Genomic DNA, 18,051 nt, shown 5'->3' on the forward strand with positions numbered 1-18,051 from the left:
TGTTGCCCTATGATGTAATCCGACCATTCATTTTTAACAATTTCATTAATATGTTGCCCTCGCTAAACGAAGAGTGCATCATACCTACCAGGTAGGTAGCTTTACGTATATAGTAAGCATCCAACATTCAAGTCAATTTGCCATTAAAGAAAATCAAGAGCCCGGTTCGAGGTAAGGAGGAGCAGAGAGGGGCTGGGGGGTTATCAGCAAATGATTGCATCGATGGTTTCCATGTTCGTTTCTGGGCGCATTGCAGCCACGCTGAACCATCAAGTCGGAGATGTGACTGGTCATGTGTTACACGTAGTATTCGGACCTATGAAGAGGTAGATGATTAGATAGACGCCAGATAAAATTCTCAGAGATTCCAAGATACGCCAAGGCGTTATCACACCGATCACCGAGCATCAGAGCTCGTTGTGTAGGTACGTATTATGTGGCTGTCAGCCCATCTGTACGACTCATGCCGACATCCGCGTACTAGCAACCAAGTCCTATCTCAATATGTATAAAAAAACTCATAAGTTCATGAGATTATCTGAAACTTGTCGGTGAGCCTTGTCTGGTAGGCTCTCATGCGGTGTTCCCACGGCATTCAGTCATGCCGGTTAAGCAAACCCGCCGTGATCGACACCGTCACTTCCCTCTCTAGTAATACATGTCGAACAAGCCACCACATACTTACTATAGACAATAGATGTACAGGTACAGTGTTCAGCCCATAGACGATGAGTTTCTAGGCTGTCTGGTCGGAGTTCCTTGCGTTCCGATATCCTCCCCCGCGTTTGCTTTTCTCTTTGCTCGTTTCCGCTTCAAGGCAGACCACTCCGTCCTCCACGCGGAAATGCTTTCTCGCAATTCTTGATCGGCGTTTTCAGGCACGTAACTTAGACATTGAACCTCGATGGCCTTTAGCTGAATCTGTAGGTTGAGCATTTCCATCTCACCTTCATTCCGCTCCCTTTCGCTTTCCCAAAACCGTCAGCACAATGCAGCATCTTGATAGAAGGTCTGAGCTCGACTTACAGTTCCTTGATACGCTTTTCAAGATAAATGATCCTCTGCGCGGCTCGTTCTGCGCGTGTAATGAGCAGCTCGTGAATGTGCTACACGGGAGTTAGCATAAGTACGTTAGTGTAAGTGGTTAGGAGTGATCTTGCATCCGACTCTTCTTGTCGAGCTCGCAGGTTCGAGATGACATCTTCTAGCTCTTTACACAAAGTCTGTGCTTCTCGAACGATCCGATCTGATGTTGCTGTTGACATCTGGCGCCCGATCGTTTGGGTGGACGAAGACTTTTGGATGGGCAGCGGTATGTTTGGGATGCTAGAAACCATTCGCCCCAGTTTCGGCAGCCCTAAAAAGGGGTCGAGCTCATTTCTGCTATTCTGAAGTATCAAACTGGTAGGTCTAGATCTCCGTGGTGTCCGACGTGGCGTCAATCCGGATGGATGGTCTTTCGTAGATAAGACCTTTTCCATCTCATCCACCTTGGCATGAAGACCGTAGACATCGTCCCCCTTTACATGGTCTTGCCGGCTTAGTTGGGTAGCAAGATCATTTAGTCGCTGGACGAGAACGTCTTTGCTATCTCGTACAAGTTCTTCTTCGTCGGAATGTTCGGCCTCCGGTGATGAGTGTAGGGGCGAGGATGATCTAGCGAGGGGAGAGGAAAACTGACGGCGCATGGGGGAAAATGGAGACATTCCTAAGGAGTGAAGGCTAAACGATGGTGAGGCTGGTGGTGATGATTGGGGTGGTGTTGACGGAGCATAGTGTAATGGTGACAGGGGGCTATATTCCGCCTTGGCATTCTCTGGTGGTGTATGCGGCGCCGGCCTTTTCGGGGGGCTTTCCGGCTCTGCATCCGAATCTGAGTCCGTGTTTGTCATAAGGCGTTTGAAATTAACGTGACAGCTCCAATATCCACCTGAATTAAATCCGAGTTGACCTTTGACCGAATCTGGATGGTGTCGACGAGGATGGTTTGAGAGAAAGGAAGGGATGCCCGATTGGTATGCGATTTTATTGGAGTGCGGATTATATCCGTGCACAAGCAGTTGCCCAGGTTGTTGTGGGGTATTAGAAGGCAAGAGCTGTACAAGTATGCATGCCAGGTAGCCATGTATGAGGTATCATAAGGTATCAATTACACATCCATTTACACAAGAACACGGAGTCTTCTAGCTGTACAACTTGACTAGATATTTAGACTTAGATAAGGTTTACCCTATTTGCGCGATATACTGACCGGTATTACCTACCTATCTTTTATCTACCTACCGTATTGTACATACCATAAATATATGATGCATTCGAATCTCGAAACGATCGAAAATAGCTCGAAACCAACCTTGAATCTTGGAGAGGTCCAGATTGCAGATTCGCGGGGTATCCGCCTTACTAGGTAACTAGGTACCTATCCGGACGCATAGTACATAAGAAAGCGCTTAAGACTGCATCCTCATACGTGATGCTTTCTAGGTTGCCTTCCAATTCTTTACACTAGAAATGCCGGGTTGCGGGTTAGCTGGTACAGAATGTGGGGGAATGGGGGATTAAGAATATCTTCAGTTTGGCAGCCCGTCAAGGTCGTTTCTAAGTCATCCTAAGTCGTTCTAAAGCCGTCCAGGCCGTTCAAGCCGTCGAGAATCAACGCGCTCCTCGGCTGTACTCGCATCGTTTCGGTAAAGTTTTACTGGGAAACAGCTGGCGAAGCTGTGCAACTTTCCCATGTCTCCGCGCCCCCACAAACCAGGAACCAATGACGGCTTTCAAAACTCAGTTAGTGACCGGGGGGTCTATTCTCCAAATCTTCAACACCCCATTTCTTAACAAAACTGTCTTATGATTTCAACTTTTTCGATATCAATCTTTCCGTGACTACTACTAAACCTAAGAATGACCTCCTACTGTCATCGTCGTTGCTGATATTATTGATGTTGCCTTCCTCGTCCTTAGTCTCTTGTTTTTGTCTCACTCGAGGTTTCTCTGGTGCTTCATTGCTGATTGCAGGTACCCAAGTACATATCAAGCGCTTGTCCTTTTAGAGCCTCGGCACTTTAGCTACGGTTAGGTCCCTGTTATCAAGCGTCATCCTAATTCCCGCGGGGCGATCCCCTTCGACCTTGGGTCTCGTGCGGTCTCGTGCTATTGCTATTGTTCAAACTTCACCATATTTCCGCACAATCCAATTCGCGTCTCATGGCCTGAAATTCTTTCTTTTACCTGAGATCACAAACATCTTCAGGCCTACCTAAATCGCCATCAAGCTCCGTCGAGTCAGAACAACCCGCCCAACATGTCGTGGAAGGCGTCCGAGCGGTTGATGGATACTATCCGTCACTACTCTAACTTTCCTGCTACGGGAGTGAGTTTAAGGCAAATGGTACAATTTGGCGAGCGGCCATCTATAGGTATGTTAGCTTGATCGCACTTTGTGATTTTATTCTTAAATTCTAGCCACAATTAGTAACTCACCCCCATCGTTCAGGAACACTATTTCGCGCCTCCCAATTCCTCGCCGAAGAGCTTCCAATTCGACTTGCGCATCGAGTCCAAGAGCTCACCCACCTTCCAGATGGACTTAGTGAGATGCCATCGGTTAGGAAAGTACAGGATTGGTACGCGCAGTCGTTTGAGGTACGTTCCTTGGTTTATTCGCAATATTGATAGTATGAGTCATCTGACATGTGAAAATAGGAGATTATCAACTTAGGACGACCTGAGCTATCAAGAGATGTAAAAGACCGACTCCTAAACCCAGGCAAATTCAGCAATGGTAGAGCATCTCTACTTTCCGAAACTACTCCCAACCCAAGCATCCGCGAAGGCCAATATGCCTCAGCGCCACCTACACAAATCGGCTTAGGTACCAACGGCAAGAAATACCAAGCTGCAAGAAGATACTTCGCTATGGTGGATGACACTGGCGATTGGCCACCAGAGCTGCAGGCATATAACTCGAAATTCGCGCAAACATTACATAAGATCAAGAGGAGGCACGATGGCGTCGTTACAACAATGGCTCAGGGCATATTGGAATATAAACGAAGACGGCAACGGATGCAAATCGATAATAATATCCAATCCTTCTTAGACCGTTTCTATATGTCCCGAATAGGCATTCGTATGCTCATTGGACAACACATCGCCTTAACCGATCAAAGCCACCATCGAGATCCTACTTATGTCGGCATAATCTGCACGAGAACAAACGTGCGGGATCTAGCGCAAGAAGCTATCGAGAATGCTCGGTTTGTATGCGAGGATCATTATGGACTTTTTGAGGCGCCAAAGATTCAGCTCGTCTGTAACCCCGACCTTAACTTCATGTACGTGCCAGGTCACTTATCGCATATGCTCTTCGAGACTTTGAAGAATTCATTAAGAGCTGTCGTCGAGACCCACGGGCAGGACAAGCAGGAGTTTCCCGTGACAAAGGTCATTGTTGCCGAAGGAAGGGAAGATATCACAATCAAGATTACCGACGAAGGTGGTGGAATTCCTCGAAGCGCCATTCCGCTGGTATGGACATACATGTACACCACTGTAGACCGGACGCCGAATTTGGATCCTGACTTCGATAAGAGCGATTTCAAGGCACCAATGGCAGGCTTCGGTTACGGTTTACCAATTTCGAGACTTTATGCTCGGTACTTTGGTGGTGATTTGAAATTAATCAGCATGGAAGGGTAAGTCGCTTTTAGACTCCTCGAACTTGCAAGATATTAACCTAGAATCTAGTTACGGAACAGACGTTTACCTACACCTAAACCGTTTATCGAGCTCCTCGGAGCCCCTTCAATAGCAATCAGCAGTCATGAGGGAGTGGGGATCATCCCAAGGATTGACGTTGCCGAGTAGAAGAATGATGCAGAAACGGCTCAAGAACTTCGAGGTGTCCGAGCGTAAGCAGGTCGGCGATACTGAGTCCATGATGGGTCAGGAGAGCGGACGCTTCGCCGATTCGGGAACCGAGCTCTAAATATTCCCACATAGACTCGAACTCTCGGCCTCAAATCCAGGAGTCTCCGAGCTAATCGCTTGGCTTGTCGTGTCGGTAAATCAAAGGGACGGAATGCATCACGGCAGATCGAAGCATATGTGTAATGGCCAAAAAACAAACAAAACAACAAACGGGATCCGGGGCGCGCGGCGGGGTTTAATTTTCCGAGTCTCATTTTTTGTCAACGCTCTCCTTTCCGTCTAATATTTTCCCCCAGTATTCCAGACCATCTCATTTCCAAACGGCGTAGGATCGGGAACAAACAAGGGAAAGGGCCAGAACGGGGAAAGAAACCGGAACGAACTCAGCCCTCTCGCATCGAAGGCCGAAACGGTGTATAAAAAAGCATTGAGTCACATCATTTCTCCGAATGTATATAACTAGGTGTGCAATAGCATTGACCATTGATTGATTGATTGAAGACTTTGTACTACTGTACCACACGCTATTAAATGCTCTGCTCTGTCTTAAGTGTTATTTTTTTTCTTTCGTGCGAGAAGCCCCCCTTTTTTTTTCGAGGACCTTGTGATACTTGCCTTGCATACTTGCGAGGTTTTTTGGCCCTTGCCTCACCTCGCATCGCCGGCCCTCTTATATATATGTGTACAAACCAGTAACCTAGTCAATGACCAGTATGCCCTCCATTCCTTCTTAATGTACACGGCTATATTTCTCAACAGGCGGCGGTGGAAAGCCACGGTGACGAGCAAGCCTCCCGACACCGCCCTATCCATATAACACAATTCCCAGCCCCCTCCAACCATCCGCCTTAAACCTGAACTTAGCCCCACCTACCATACCCACCGCACTTAGGCCAGACTCGCGTTTATTGGTTTGTCTATGCCTTATACATCAAATCCAGGAAGCCTCTCGCCAAGTCGACCACAACGGCCTTGTTGGGCAAGCTTCCAGCAACACCGTACAAGGTCGCAGTATCGCCCGACGCCTTCCCCTTGACACCCTTACCCTCAACAGCACGAACCCGTTCCTTTTCCCTCTCTGCCTCGACGACGACCTCCAGATCCTCGACAAGACGTTCCCAGACCTTGGTTATGGGGAGCGTGACGGCGATGTGGATGGCGGGGGGGTTCTGCAGAGCATTGAGATGCCAGCCCTTAGCGTTCATCCCGTCTGCGATGTCGTAGATGTCGAGGTTGCGGGCTGTGAAGGCGACGACGGAGACGAGGGGACGGCCGATGATGTCGAGCTCTGCGCTGAGACACGGATGAGAGGTGACGTGCTCGGCGATCTTCTTGGCGCATCCGACGATGGTGCCACAGGCCTCGATGTACCCCGCTTCGCCGACGCGCATCATGCTGGTCCAGCAGCCGGCGATCAGAGCACCGGGACGGGACCCGGCAATGCCCGGCGAAGCGTAGACGCCACCGGACCAGTCGGGGGAGACGAAGTACTGGTATGTGCGCAACTCCTGTGTGCGGTATAGAACGGTGGAGTTACCCTTGGGGGCGAACCCATACTTGTGTGTATCACACGAGATAGAGGTGACGCCCTTGAGGCGGAAGTCGAAGAGCTCCGTTTCGAAACCGGCCTTGTCGAGGAAAGGCACTAGGAACGAACCCAAGCAGCAGTCGACGTGCAGTGGCAGGCGACGTTTCAGGGCTAATTTGGAGAGGGCCGAGATATCGTCGATGATACCATGGGGGAAGTTAGGGGCGGAGCCAACTAGGAGGACGGTGTTCGAGTTGATGAGACGGGAGACTCGGTGGACATCAACCTGGTAGTTGGGAGCGGGGCAAGGAACCAGGTGGATCTTGATCTTGAAGTAGTCACCGGCCTTACGGAAGGCCGTGTGCGCTGTCTCCGGAAGGATCCTATTATTACCGAATTAGCAATTTAGAAATGTAGCTCACATGGAGAATAACTTACATCTCAGGTTCTGTCACACCACGCTCTACGTATGCCTTCTGCCTTGCGCTGTAGCAAGCCATGAGGATACTCTCAGTACCACCGCTGGTGCAAACTCCGGCGGCGTTGGCTGGGGCGTGGAACAAGGAGAGAACCATTGCGACAACCTCGGCTTCCATCTTTCGCACGCCAGGGAAGACGTCCGGATGAATCGGGTTTGAAACGGTGAACTTGCCATAAGCCTCAGTCTGGAGCTTAATTAATTCTTCCTCTCCATGGTATACGGCACCAGATACGTAACCGTCTTCCCATCTAGTATGGTCCATGTTCGCTAGCGTTTCGAGCTCGGTTTTTAGGGCATCTTCCGTCCATCCTTCTTTCGGCAGAGACAAGTATCTCGTCCCGTCGGCTTGTATTATCTTCGCCTGAACCTTTGATAACGAGTCATTGACTTGCTTGCGCACCTGGGTGCGAACTCCCGGTGCCCGCAGGAAGTATCCATATAGTACACGTTGCGTATCGCGATATATCTCTACAATTGTGCCGATGATGCCACGACCCTTTAGTTTCCAGAACGTCCGGCGGACAATGCGTAGTACAAAGAAGAAAAAGACGACATTTCGAAGTCTAAATACGATGACATAAACAATTAGCGACGCTTTCTAGAGACTTGATGGTAGCACTAAATTGTGTCATCGCGGACTTTAGGGAATAGAATGAAAGTAATGGAAGTTCCACAACTATAGAAAATGTCTCGTAGCCTCGTAGCAGATAAATACCAGATCACTTACAAGTCTAGATTGAATATCTGGTGAGGGTCAATCGGCCGAGATCGCTTCTTAACACTGTTGAAGGTCTCGCGTAGACTGGCAGGTATTCGAGAGGAGCCCGGCATGTTGTTGATGCTAATCTGTTGCAATGCCTCAATTGCAGTGCAATTCCTCCAAATCTAGATATTAAAAGGCATTAAAAGAGACACCAAAGAAGAACAAAACTATTAGAACGTTACAAGGCCACCTCTTTGCTTTTATCCAATCCGAGACAGGCCGAGGAAAGTGTTCATGGGGTTTCCGTCAGATCTGGGAATCTGGGAACATCTGGGAACACGAGAGCTGCACAGAAAGAACAAGACCCGCTAAAGTATGGAAATGTCACTGGGCTATCAGGCTATCAGGCCTGTGTTTGGCTAACCATCAAATCCGTCACATGCGTGAGCAAGGATTCTCGGCTACAAGTGAAGCGGGACTCTGCCCGTCCATGTCCAGCCTAGGCCCAGCTTCCCCGATCCGGAAAGCGCGGCCAAGTGAATCGCGAATGCGAACCACTTCGTTACTTCTTGCTTATCAGATCTTGAGTTTACCTTTTGGTGACAAATCCCTCGAACCTTACTGGTTGATTTACTTCAAGGTTGAGTTGAGTGAAGTCTCAAAAGGGTTGACGAGATAACAGGAACGAAGGTATTCAATATTGAAAAGATTATGCCTTGAAATGCCGAGGCAACTGGGATGTATATGCGATACATGCATCTATATAACTAAAATCGATTTCCTCTGCAGTAGTTGGTTTCCATATAACTCTTTTCAATGGTGAACCAATTGCCATCATCAACTTATATAAACAGATCAAATAAATACATAACCCCTCTTTATTATAGTTTGATAACAATCTGATAACGCAGTCCGAATAGTATTGTAAAAGGTATCATACTGTGATTGGTTGATATAATTACATAAGCTTATTAGCGCATCAATGTTTCTCCCACTGGTGAAGCTCAGGGCTCTTTTGACAAGTGGGTCCAAGTCAAGTCAAGGACAAGAAAGCTGTGAATTAAGAAAATGGTATGCGCAAACAAGACAACAACGGCTGAGCTTACTTACCACAAAGTTCCCCAATTCCATGACATCTTAAAGAAGTCGTAGAAACTATTATGAAATAATAAACTCCTATAGCCGCACCGTCGATTTCTCTATGGATCGACAATTCGTTAACTTTACCACCATTTACGAAAACTCCAACATATGATGGAGAACCTTCACGAACCGCCGCAGCCAGGCCCCTCCCAATTAGCCGGTCCCGGTCCGCAAGGATTGGGACGCGGCGCACCACCGCAAACCCAACAACTACCTCCCCAGATGTTCACAACTGCTGCGCAATTATTAGACCTCACAGATAGTAAGGCAACTGGACCAACGAATTTGGGGTAATTGCCTTATTAACCGTCGAGTATAGAGAAGCTCTTAGTCTGCCTCAGGGACGGCCGCAAGTTAACTGGAGTCCTACGAAGCTGGGACCAGTTTGGTACGCCCCCGCCCTCTTTTGAAAGTTGCTTTTCCTCCATATTCCTAACATTTAAGCCTCCCACAGCAAATCTAGTGCTTCAATCTACCGTTGAGCGTGTATATGCCACGACGTCAGACCCCGCAGAGAACCAGCCTAAGGGTCTTTATGCCGACCAATCCCATGGCATATTCTTAGTCCGAGGAGAGAACGTGCTTCTGCTTGGAGAGATTGACCTCGACAAAGACGACGATCCGCCACCAGGATTCGAGAGGGCCGAATTTAGCGTTGTAGAGAAGCTAGCGAAGGAACGACGAGCAGTGGAGAGGGCCAAGGAAAAGAATAAGCTTAAGAAACTCGCCACTCTAGGATTCGAGGGAGAAAATATGGGCGAGATCTTGCTTTAGATGGGATAAGACTAAAGATTGACGAGGATCAGACAATTCGTACCACGTCAGAGGAAAGGGAAGAAGAATACGCCATACGGAAAGTGATACATTCACGATAGAAGAAGAGACAGAATATTGTGAAATGTCTCTTCGTCAATCCCTCCACCAGACTAGCGGTCTTGTGGAATGGGATTGACAGTTAGGAAGGCCCATTTAACGTATAGAAGCAATCAGAGCTACGTGCTGAAGATATCTAGATACTCGAAGGGATTGAAGTCCGGTATATTGACATCAGATCAGATATAGGAATGCACCTTACCTAGTATACTCAGGCGATTACGAAGAGCCTACGTCGAGATCTAACCTTAAATATTTATATTGTTATCGGCGGCCCGGAGCCTAACAACGATAACGAAATATCTAGTTAATGGGTATCTAGTATCTATATTTTTATCAAATATTCAACATGTCTATCGTAAAAGCCTTATCAAATACGACTACCCCGTATCAACTAAAAGCAAGGTTTCAAGAATCGATCAAATACGCAGCCACATTAGCAAACCAACCACCTTTATTCTCGACGCTAGTAACAATCGGTTTGCCATCCTGTACAACGAGATTTCCGACGTGGTTAACACCGAGGCCGAGGATGGATACCCCCGTGCTATTATCTATGCGGACGGCATCTGTCTGGCAACTTACGCCCGCATCACACGCCTTATTAGCATTAAAGAAAGTCCAAAACCCGCCCGCGTACAGGTTCAAGTCTTTGGAGTCTGAGATACGTTGGTAGATCGACATGCGGCAGTGAGCATCATCCGCGGCGCACCACGAGAAATCCGGATCACTCTTCAGTGCCACGGGAGTCCAGGGGTCAGATGCGTGAAGCGACGAGTTACCTCCTTGCCCTATTTGACCCTTTAGTTCAGGTACCGAGAAATAGGAGTAGAGCTTGGGCAGACTTACAGTAAGGTGTCTCGCTTTGTTGGAAACCAACGAAGACATTCTCGGCTCCGTTGATGTTCACTTCATAGAGGGTATTGTGCTCGCTAGCGAAACCAATGAACCAGGATGGCTTCGTTGATTCGATCAACACGCCTCGGCCGACAGATATGTACTGCGGGTTGGTCAAAGGGTTGTCAACACCGTCCAAATCATGATCGGCGGTCCAACCTATATACCTATTAGCTAAGGATACTCAGCAGGATTCTACGAGTCCATACGCACCCCACATATTGTCGACATAAGCTGATGAGCTGGCGGTGAAATGGGCCAACATAAAGGCTGCTTTACACTGATCCGGGTCCGTCGTCACGCCCGGGCCACATTTCTTTTGGGTCTGCGAGTCGGCTGCGCCGCCTACGCGGAAATGCGTATTCCAAAAGCCAACATCGCCAGGTTTCTCGCCGGCCATGTTAACTTCCAATAGCGTGCAACCTGGAAGAATATCCTCGACGGTAAAGAGCATATCGCTAAATTGGGCTACACCGGTGTCTCCAGGTTCACCAACCTTGATCATCGGTATAGGAGCGCTAGGGTTAATGAATTTGCTACCCGTTGCTGAGATGGTCGACCATGCCTCACCGAAAACTCGGCTTCCTGGAGGAAAGACTAGCGTATCTGTCACCAAGTAGATACCGTACGGGAAAAATAGTACCTTGCACCCGGCGTACTTGTTAATGATGGCTTGAAGGCTCGCAGTGTCATCGGCCTTGCCGTCTCCGGCTACGGAGTACAAAGGCACCTCCTTTACGTTGACGATCTGCTCTATTCCATATTCTTCATATGTCGGTGGGGTTAAACGATAGAAACTTCCGGAACTATCAACGAGAGACCTGGATCGTGCTGTAGCGAGGGTCACTCCTTTTTGAAATACTCCGTCAGTTGACTTATCCGACGTGTATGCATCTCCCAGAACCCAAGCTTCGCCCTTCTTTACACTGCCTTTTAAGACCACATCACCACCAACCGTGACGGTCGACGAAACCGACTGTTCGTCAACCTGCACATTTTCGAGCACGATCGAAGCGAAACTTCCGTTAGTAGCCGGCGCACTGACTAGGGCTCCAGTGTTATCTGCCGCCGAATCCGTGATTATGAAGGTACCGAGATTCTTGATACCGTCTCCGGGGCTTGAAGTATCAACACCAATGCCGCAAAGCGTGAATTTACATCCCTGGCAATGTCCCATAAATAAGTGTTGGACTGAAATCCCGGTTCTGCAGCCGTCGAAAGTGAGGCTCTTGAGATGATACTGCTGGTTGCTCAGCAAAATACCCACAACACCGCCATGGAAATATAAATCCTCTAAGATCAGCCCGGAACCACCCTCCGGCATTGCGACACCTATGTGACCGGTAGATTCGTAGGGCATATCGAATCGTACGTTGGCGAGTTGGCATGCTTGGCTAACACTCCAATCCACCAGCGTGAGATTCTTATCCTTGTCGTAGTCCATCGAATCGAGAATAACGTTCTTCATCCCGACATAGAAGTTCGTGGTCGAGCCCTGAGAAGGGTCTTTCGCATAGATCATGAAATCACCGCTGAAGTTACCAGCTGCCTTGATTGTCGGCGGGTTTATGGGGTCTCCCATCAATATCATTCCAACAAAGAATTGTATCGGCTTAGCTAGCACGTATACGCCCTTTGGAAGGTAGACCACAGCTGGCTGGCCGGTCGTTCCAAGATCATTCGTGTTCCTCTGCGCATAACTATTGCCGGCGTTGATTGCGTTCTGAAAAGCGTCAGAGTCGTCGGTAACACCGTCGCCCTTAGCCCCAAACATAGTCTTCACATTCCGAAAGACTGGCCAGTCCGTTCCGTTAGGTATGAATGGAGATATACCATTATGCGTGATGGATTCATACCAATAAGTCGAAGGCATTATTGGGGTGAGAGAGCATTCGAGCTCGTTAAACACAGCGCCAACCCCTTCGAGAGCAGCATTAAGAGAAGAGACAGCTCCCGTCGTCGGTGGCAAGGCAGCCACTGAGAGCACGATGCTAGAGGCAAGCCATAGCGAAAGCATCTTCAACATCCCTAGTCAGGAATGACACCTCGACTCTCGAGCTTTAACCTTTGGGATATCGACTCTCAGCTAGCTAAAGGCAACGGGAAATGCAAAGTTCATGCTGACGGTGGCCGCACATCTTCAAGTACACGCGTGTGGAGCAAGACCGAGCAATAACCCCAGGGGATCATCTGCACTTTTAGACGAGAACGACCGATTTAGGTGGGTCAACAAGATTGAACCCATCTCGGAGGGATCTTTAGGCGTTGAGGCTCTAGCCCTACCAATTTTAAAACGGCCCTCAGCTGATGCTATTTTAAGCATCAAGGACAACGATTTACTAGGATCCTATTCGTACCTATTCATGAAGTACATCTTATGATAACGCGATGTTGCCTTACACCGGTATATTTGTCGAAGAGTTCCCATTTCAGGGCAAGAAAGACGCTAAAGTCTATTAACATTATCATGAAATAGGGAAAGGGTCGGTGCTAGAGACCGAAGTTCATATTCGAAGAGCGGATGATGGCGTCAGCAAGGGCTGCTAAGGGCGCTCGAAATAAGTTGACCCTGTTTCTCGATAGTATATCTTTTGTTACATATTTTGATTATTATATGCATATAACAGCTCGTATCACACAAAGGAGATGCAGCTTTTGCACTACGCTTGCTACGAACGTAATTTCTTGTATGCGATATATCTATTTAGAGTAAATACCTACCAAGCGGTGTTCTCAAATAGGGGTCATTATATTTGAGATGCCTTTGTCCCTAACACACATTTTAAAATGAATAATGTGGGAAGGGGAACATCACGTAAAGTGATCTTGATTACAGCTTCCGGCATCTGTTTCTAATATACCTAGTTTTTTTCAACGCTATTAGAAACCACACCGTATATATACTAGGTATGTTGGCGTCAGGCTTTCATTTCAACTTGGCCCCTTTGAGTACCATAAGAGTATGAAGTTTTGACATATACCAGTGCATTACAGTAGGAAATAAATGATAAAGGCACATATATTAGGTAAGAATGCCGATTTGCCAATATCCCATTTCCATGTTACTTGCTACCTAACTAATGCAACAATGCCATTTATTTCCCACCCATATAAATATGAAATCAAGGCTCCTACCAGGGATAGTTTACCGGGTGTATCGTCTCCATCCTGAAAATCTTAAACCAGCCAGGCCTAAAAAGTGCGTTCGCTTGCTGGGCTTGCTGACGACACATGAGCGCCGCCGCGGTGGCGCGATTCTCGAGTTCCAGAGCTATTCCACCGTAGCAAGTTAACGTCCATCAAGTAATACAATTAAAATCATGGTTAGGGAGAATAAGGAAGTTCACGTACATGCTCTACCCGACACTCTCGGAATAACTGCCGCCAAGACGTCCAAGGCGAATGTCTTAGAGTTGAGCTGTTGTCCAGGTCTGATAAGTGAGACCGATTTATTCCTCAACATGACATGGCCAATCCGAGTAATCAGGGTTCGATGGCTTTCCATGATATCGGGTCTCATGCAGAGCTGGATCTCGAACATACAGAGAAGACTCGGCGACATCTCTGGACTCCACTGGCCCGGCATATTGTCCTCGACCCGCCACTCCCCCTCGGCCATGTTATCTAGACGCAGGTTACTGATTTGAAAGACGACACATAAAGATGGGTCGCCCAATGTCATGACGATGGACCATTGCTATGATATCACTTAGTACGTCCACTAGATATATATGGGGGTAATTCTGGAGAGGATACTCACGAAATTTCCGATGGGGTCGTCGTAACGTTCGTGCAGAGCGAGGTAGATTGCCCACGGCTTGACCTCGCGGTCTATCTCGATATAAACTACTCTACCGGACATTTTTCCGAATCAATATTTCCATTTAAGAAAGTTACTGTAAGATCCGGCAAATACTTTGGTATCACAGATATGTCGTAAAATTGCCTGTAAATTGTAGAGTGGTGGATCTAAAACTACAGGAAGCCGTCTGTTCGCGTCCAGGAACAGATTTAAGAAGTTTTTCGAAGACTTGGCCGACCCATATGGTAGATGGTGACTAGTAATCATACCTGATCTTAATTCATCATCACGGGGACGTCCATGTGCTTCCTTGTTCACTTGTGTTGCGCCGTACAGCATCCTTCAACCGGTGTATCGACGTCAACCTGAAATCGAGTTCCTTGGTAATGAAATGAATCATCTGAAGTAAGTCCTGGTGTCTCTTTGCATGCTTCTTTGCCCCAATAGGGAGTTGCTGTATCCTTAAACACTCCTGTGTTGCGTAATGGAGCAACCAAGCGCTAAGGCCACCACTTGCTTTAGTAACCGAATCACATATGATTGCATGCTCCCGTCATATTCTAGTATCATTAAAGGTGTAGTCATTATCTCCATAATGACAATGTACTCTCGGCGATGACCTCTTAAGCATGTGAAATGCCAATTATCTATCAGTGACTAAGATGTGAATATACATACCTCTAAGTTACATGATCCATTACAACCCAGGTAGAAACCCTTCGGTCCGGACATTCCATCCCTCTGGGAAGTGCATCTCGGGCTCGCCATCCCAGCCTCCAGCCATCATGGCCATAGCCAATAAGAATGCGCCCGATCCAGGCATATAAGGTGTCGGCACTCGCGAGCCGCCAACTGGATACCCGGCATCATCAAAATCGAATAAGGGGTGTAGGAGATAAGCCACTGCCTGGTCAATATCTCCGATGCGCAATGAGTTCACTATCACAGTTAGAATATGCCATTGTAACAACTTTCCACACAAGCCCAAATTAGGAGTACTTACTAGCCAGCATTGGAAAATCCCAACCCCAACAATCCTCCAAGTCCCACAGATCCCGAATCTTATCCGCCGTGTTTTTAACGACTGTCATATTAAGGGAGGGTCCACTGCTAGGCGGAGGAAGGAGGCCGAAGATGGCGGACATGGCCGGATGGTCTTGAACGGTGGTATTCTGCCACATATTTGGGATGCCCTCGTAAACCGCGAATACGTCATCTGCAATTGGCAATGGGGCCAAGTTATCGCGTACTTCCACCCACTTGTCAGAGACAGCGAGATTTTGTCTCTGCTTCCATTTGATAGCGATATCTAAGCCGAACCTCCAATAAGCTAACTCAAAGGCTGGATTGATGGTAGCATTGGGGTTGGTGTTCTCGGACGCTGGATACATCGGCGGACCTAGGTCATAATGTTTGGTCGACTCGTTGAAGAAAACGTAGGAGGCCATGAAGTCAGCAGTTGATGTTAGAACGCTATCCCATGATTCTAGAGTGTTGTTATTAGGGGACGATCGGTATTCGAGCTCCGCGAAGTACATCGGATGGGGTTGCTGCCAAATAAGCAACGAATTTATTTCTCCAGGGGCAGATCGTCCGGTTGGGTCGGTCATCTTGCCCCAACGAGCGCCGTCGTATCCCTGGAGGTTCGCTCGATCAATTGATGAGTCCAGGTATTGGTTATACATGTTCGGAAGACTTCGTCGTAATAATGGAAATTGATTCCATCGGGCGAATTGAAGGAGATGCCATAAAACCATCTCCAACTAAGAATAAATGTTAGTAAATAATATATTCCAATTGCTCTTTCTATGGTTACTGAAATACTTACGTGAAACTTGCCGTACCAACCATTATTTACCAATCCTAAAGTTATTAGCACAAGACCATACTCGGAACATACTAATCAGCAAGGCTGTCTTACCTGATTCTATACTAATATTAGTAAATCTGTAGCAACTATATGTAAAGGAGAGCCTTACCTTGCGGCGGGTATGAAGAAGCAGAATTGACAGCAATTAGATATTGGGATAGAATCGTTCTCCGTTGAAGCTCTGTGGCATTTGGCGATTTGACTCCCGACAAATCAATAAATGCCCCAGATTCCCAGAAAGATTCCCACCACGTTTTGGACGATGATTTAAGATCACTGAAAGGTTTTATATGTGTGCTTAAAGCGGGAGAGAAAGCAACAGATATTTCAATCCTCTTACATCCATTAGACGGCTGTAGTATATAGCGATGAGTCCCGTTAAGAGGTCCTGATATCTTAGCGCTAGTATCCCACGTAAACGAGGTGTAATATGAAGTAGCATCCATGTCATGTCGAATATCTGCTCTATTTCTCCCTTGCTGGAGAGTTGTGTTATGCTTCTCTGTGGCATTGAAGACACCGACAAAAGGGGCATCAAATTTGTTCGTAGTTGGTAAAGGAAAATCGAAGAAGATGCCAAGAGAATTCTCGGAGAAGAGTTCGGACTCTATGGCAATGCCGATTGTATCGGAATTCGAGTCTGCCCAAGTCTCAACCTTTACAGGAGCTCCTTTGTAGGTAAAAGAAGACGAAATTTTGCCTGTCCAAAGGTCAAGCGTCTGAGATTTATTCTCTAATGCTTCTTCAGTTATGACATCTCCACCGAACCACAATCCAATAGTCCCTAGATTCACACGTTGAGGATTTCGAATCAACCAGTTCGAGATGTCGTTCTGTGCCGGGTTAGGTTGATTGTAGTTAACCAATCGACCATGTGTCCACCAGTCCAAACCGGTGAAATCTAGAGCACGTTAGACTGGGGTTCTTAGATAGAAATTCATTACTGACCATCTACTGATGTTTGACCAACTGTAGTTGGTAGACTGAAGTTATGCCAACCCCAAGTCGACATGGTAGCAAACGGGCTGAAAGTCTGGAGCCCAGTGACATCCACCCCGAATGCAAAGTTACCATTGCCGACTTGCAATGGCGTGGTCCGAGAGCTAGCATTACGATGGGGGTTAAACGACCGAACAACTTGACGTCTATCGATTCTGCTAGTAGCTAGAGACCCCTGAAGGGCCACTAGTAGGAAAGTGAACAACCGTAACAACATCACCACGTCTCATGGGGAACGCATACTCGTGAGATTATGTAGATTAGAAGAGAAAACTCCTGTTATATATCTACTCACCATCCTACCAACTTTGGTAATTATAAGAAATGGTACTATACCCTGATCGAGGCTCTACTGCGGCCCCCAGTGGAGATTCCAATTACCCGGATTCCCCAAAGCTGGAGAAGCGCTAAGCATCTTATTTGCGGAGGTCGATTGGACTTCGTAGTTATTCGGAGAGTTGATAACCCGACAACAGCGTGTGGACATGGAATAATTCTCAATAATAACGGATTCGAGTTCATGGGGGTCCTAAAGGATCGAGTGATACTAGGATTATGGTCTAATTTTCGAGTTAAAATGATGAAACCCATAATAATCCATCAAGGCTAGGGATCTTGAAGCCTTGATATGAGACATCACATTGTAAGTGAAAGAAGTACCGTTGAAGGACGAAGTTCGTATTTATAGACTTAGAATAGCATCCTCTTTCTAATGGAAAGAACCAGTCGTGCTATTAGTTGAGAACTCTCGTGAAAGCTAAAATTCAGTTGAAGTTATCAAAAAACCCTCAATTTGAAAAGAAAAGAGAGCGCCTGCCCAAGGTTC

At 47.3% G+C, this 18,051-nt stretch overlaps 6 protein-coding genes across 6 annotated transcripts; 2 read left to right on the forward strand and 4 right to left on the reverse strand.

Moving 5' to 3' along the window:
- Positions 1–714: 714 nt before the first annotated feature.
- Positions 715–1,892, reverse strand: GGS22DRAFT_191118 (uncharacterized protein; the record flags this gene model as incomplete). The annotated part of the gene is made up of 3 exons (XM_047965076.1): positions 715–967; positions 1,027–1,106; positions 1,131–1,892. The coding sequence occupies 3 exons, from the start codon at positions 1,890–1,892 to the stop codon at positions 715–717; spliced, it is 1,095 nt and encodes a 364-aa protein (XP_047816362.1).
- Positions 1,893–3,076: 1,184 nt separating this feature from the next.
- Positions 3,077–4,848, forward strand: GGS22DRAFT_45935 (mitochondrial branched-chain alpha-ketoacid dehydrogenase kinase-domain-containing protein). The gene is made up of 4 exons (XM_047967134.1): positions 3,077–3,416; positions 3,494–3,642; positions 3,703–4,694; positions 4,747–4,848. Exons 1-4 carry the CDS (start codon positions 3,302–3,304, stop codon positions 4,808–4,810), a joined length of 1,320 nt encoding a protein of 439 aa, XP_047816363.1. The 5' UTR covers positions 3,077–3,301; the 3' UTR covers positions 4,811–4,848.
- A 533-nt stretch (positions 4,849–5,381) lies between these two features.
- Positions 5,382–8,297, reverse strand: GGS22DRAFT_169674 (PLP-dependent transferase). Its single transcript, XM_047962350.1, has 3 exons — positions 7,666–8,297; positions 6,896–7,501; positions 5,382–6,840 (listed from the first exon to the last, which is right to left on the reverse strand). Exons 1-3 carry the CDS (start codon positions 7,767–7,769, stop codon positions 5,847–5,849), a joined length of 1,704 nt encoding a protein of 567 aa, XP_047816364.1. The 5' UTR covers positions 7,770–8,297; the 3' UTR covers positions 5,382–5,846.
- A 401-nt stretch (positions 8,298–8,698) lies between these two features.
- On the forward strand, positions 8,699–10,123 carry GGS22DRAFT_169676 (uncharacterized protein). The gene is made up of 3 exons (XM_047962351.1): positions 8,699–9,046; positions 9,104–9,172; positions 9,239–10,123. The coding sequence occupies exons 1-3, from the start codon at positions 8,893–8,895 to the stop codon at positions 9,556–9,558; spliced, it is 543 nt and encodes a 180-aa protein (XP_047816365.1). The 5' UTR covers positions 8,699–8,892; the 3' UTR covers positions 9,559–10,123.
- GGS22DRAFT_195784 (glycoside hydrolase family 55 protein) lies at positions 9,637–12,571 on the reverse strand (the record flags this gene model as incomplete). Its single annotated transcript, XM_047965720.1, has 3 exons — positions 9,637–10,448; positions 10,507–10,713; positions 10,768–12,571. The coding sequence occupies 3 exons, from the start codon at positions 12,569–12,571 to the stop codon at positions 10,066–10,068; spliced, it is 2,394 nt and encodes a 797-aa protein (XP_047816366.1). The 3' UTR covers positions 9,637–10,065.
- Positions 12,572–14,529: 1,958 nt separating this feature from the next.
- GGS22DRAFT_169686 (Six-hairpin glycosidase-like protein) lies at positions 14,530–18,022 on the reverse strand. The gene is made up of 7 exons (XM_047962352.1): positions 17,886–18,022; positions 17,175–17,785; positions 16,336–17,127; positions 16,278–16,283; positions 16,185–16,219; positions 15,360–16,119; positions 14,530–15,295 (listed from the first exon to the last, which is right to left on the reverse strand). Exons 2-7 carry the CDS (start codon positions 17,440–17,442, stop codon positions 15,054–15,056), a joined length of 2,103 nt encoding a protein of 700 aa, XP_047816367.1. The 5' UTR covers positions 17,443–17,785; positions 17,886–18,022; the 3' UTR covers positions 14,530–15,053.
- Positions 18,023–18,051: the final 29 nt, after the last annotated feature.

This window comes from Annulohypoxylon maeteangense, assembly GCF_022496945.1.
Source record: "Annulohypoxylon maeteangense strain CBS 123835 unplaced genomic scaffold GGS22scaffold_15, whole genome shotgun sequence".
Classification (NCBI taxonomy): domain Eukaryota; kingdom Fungi; phylum Ascomycota; class Sordariomycetes; order Xylariales; family Hypoxylaceae; genus Annulohypoxylon; species Annulohypoxylon maeteangense.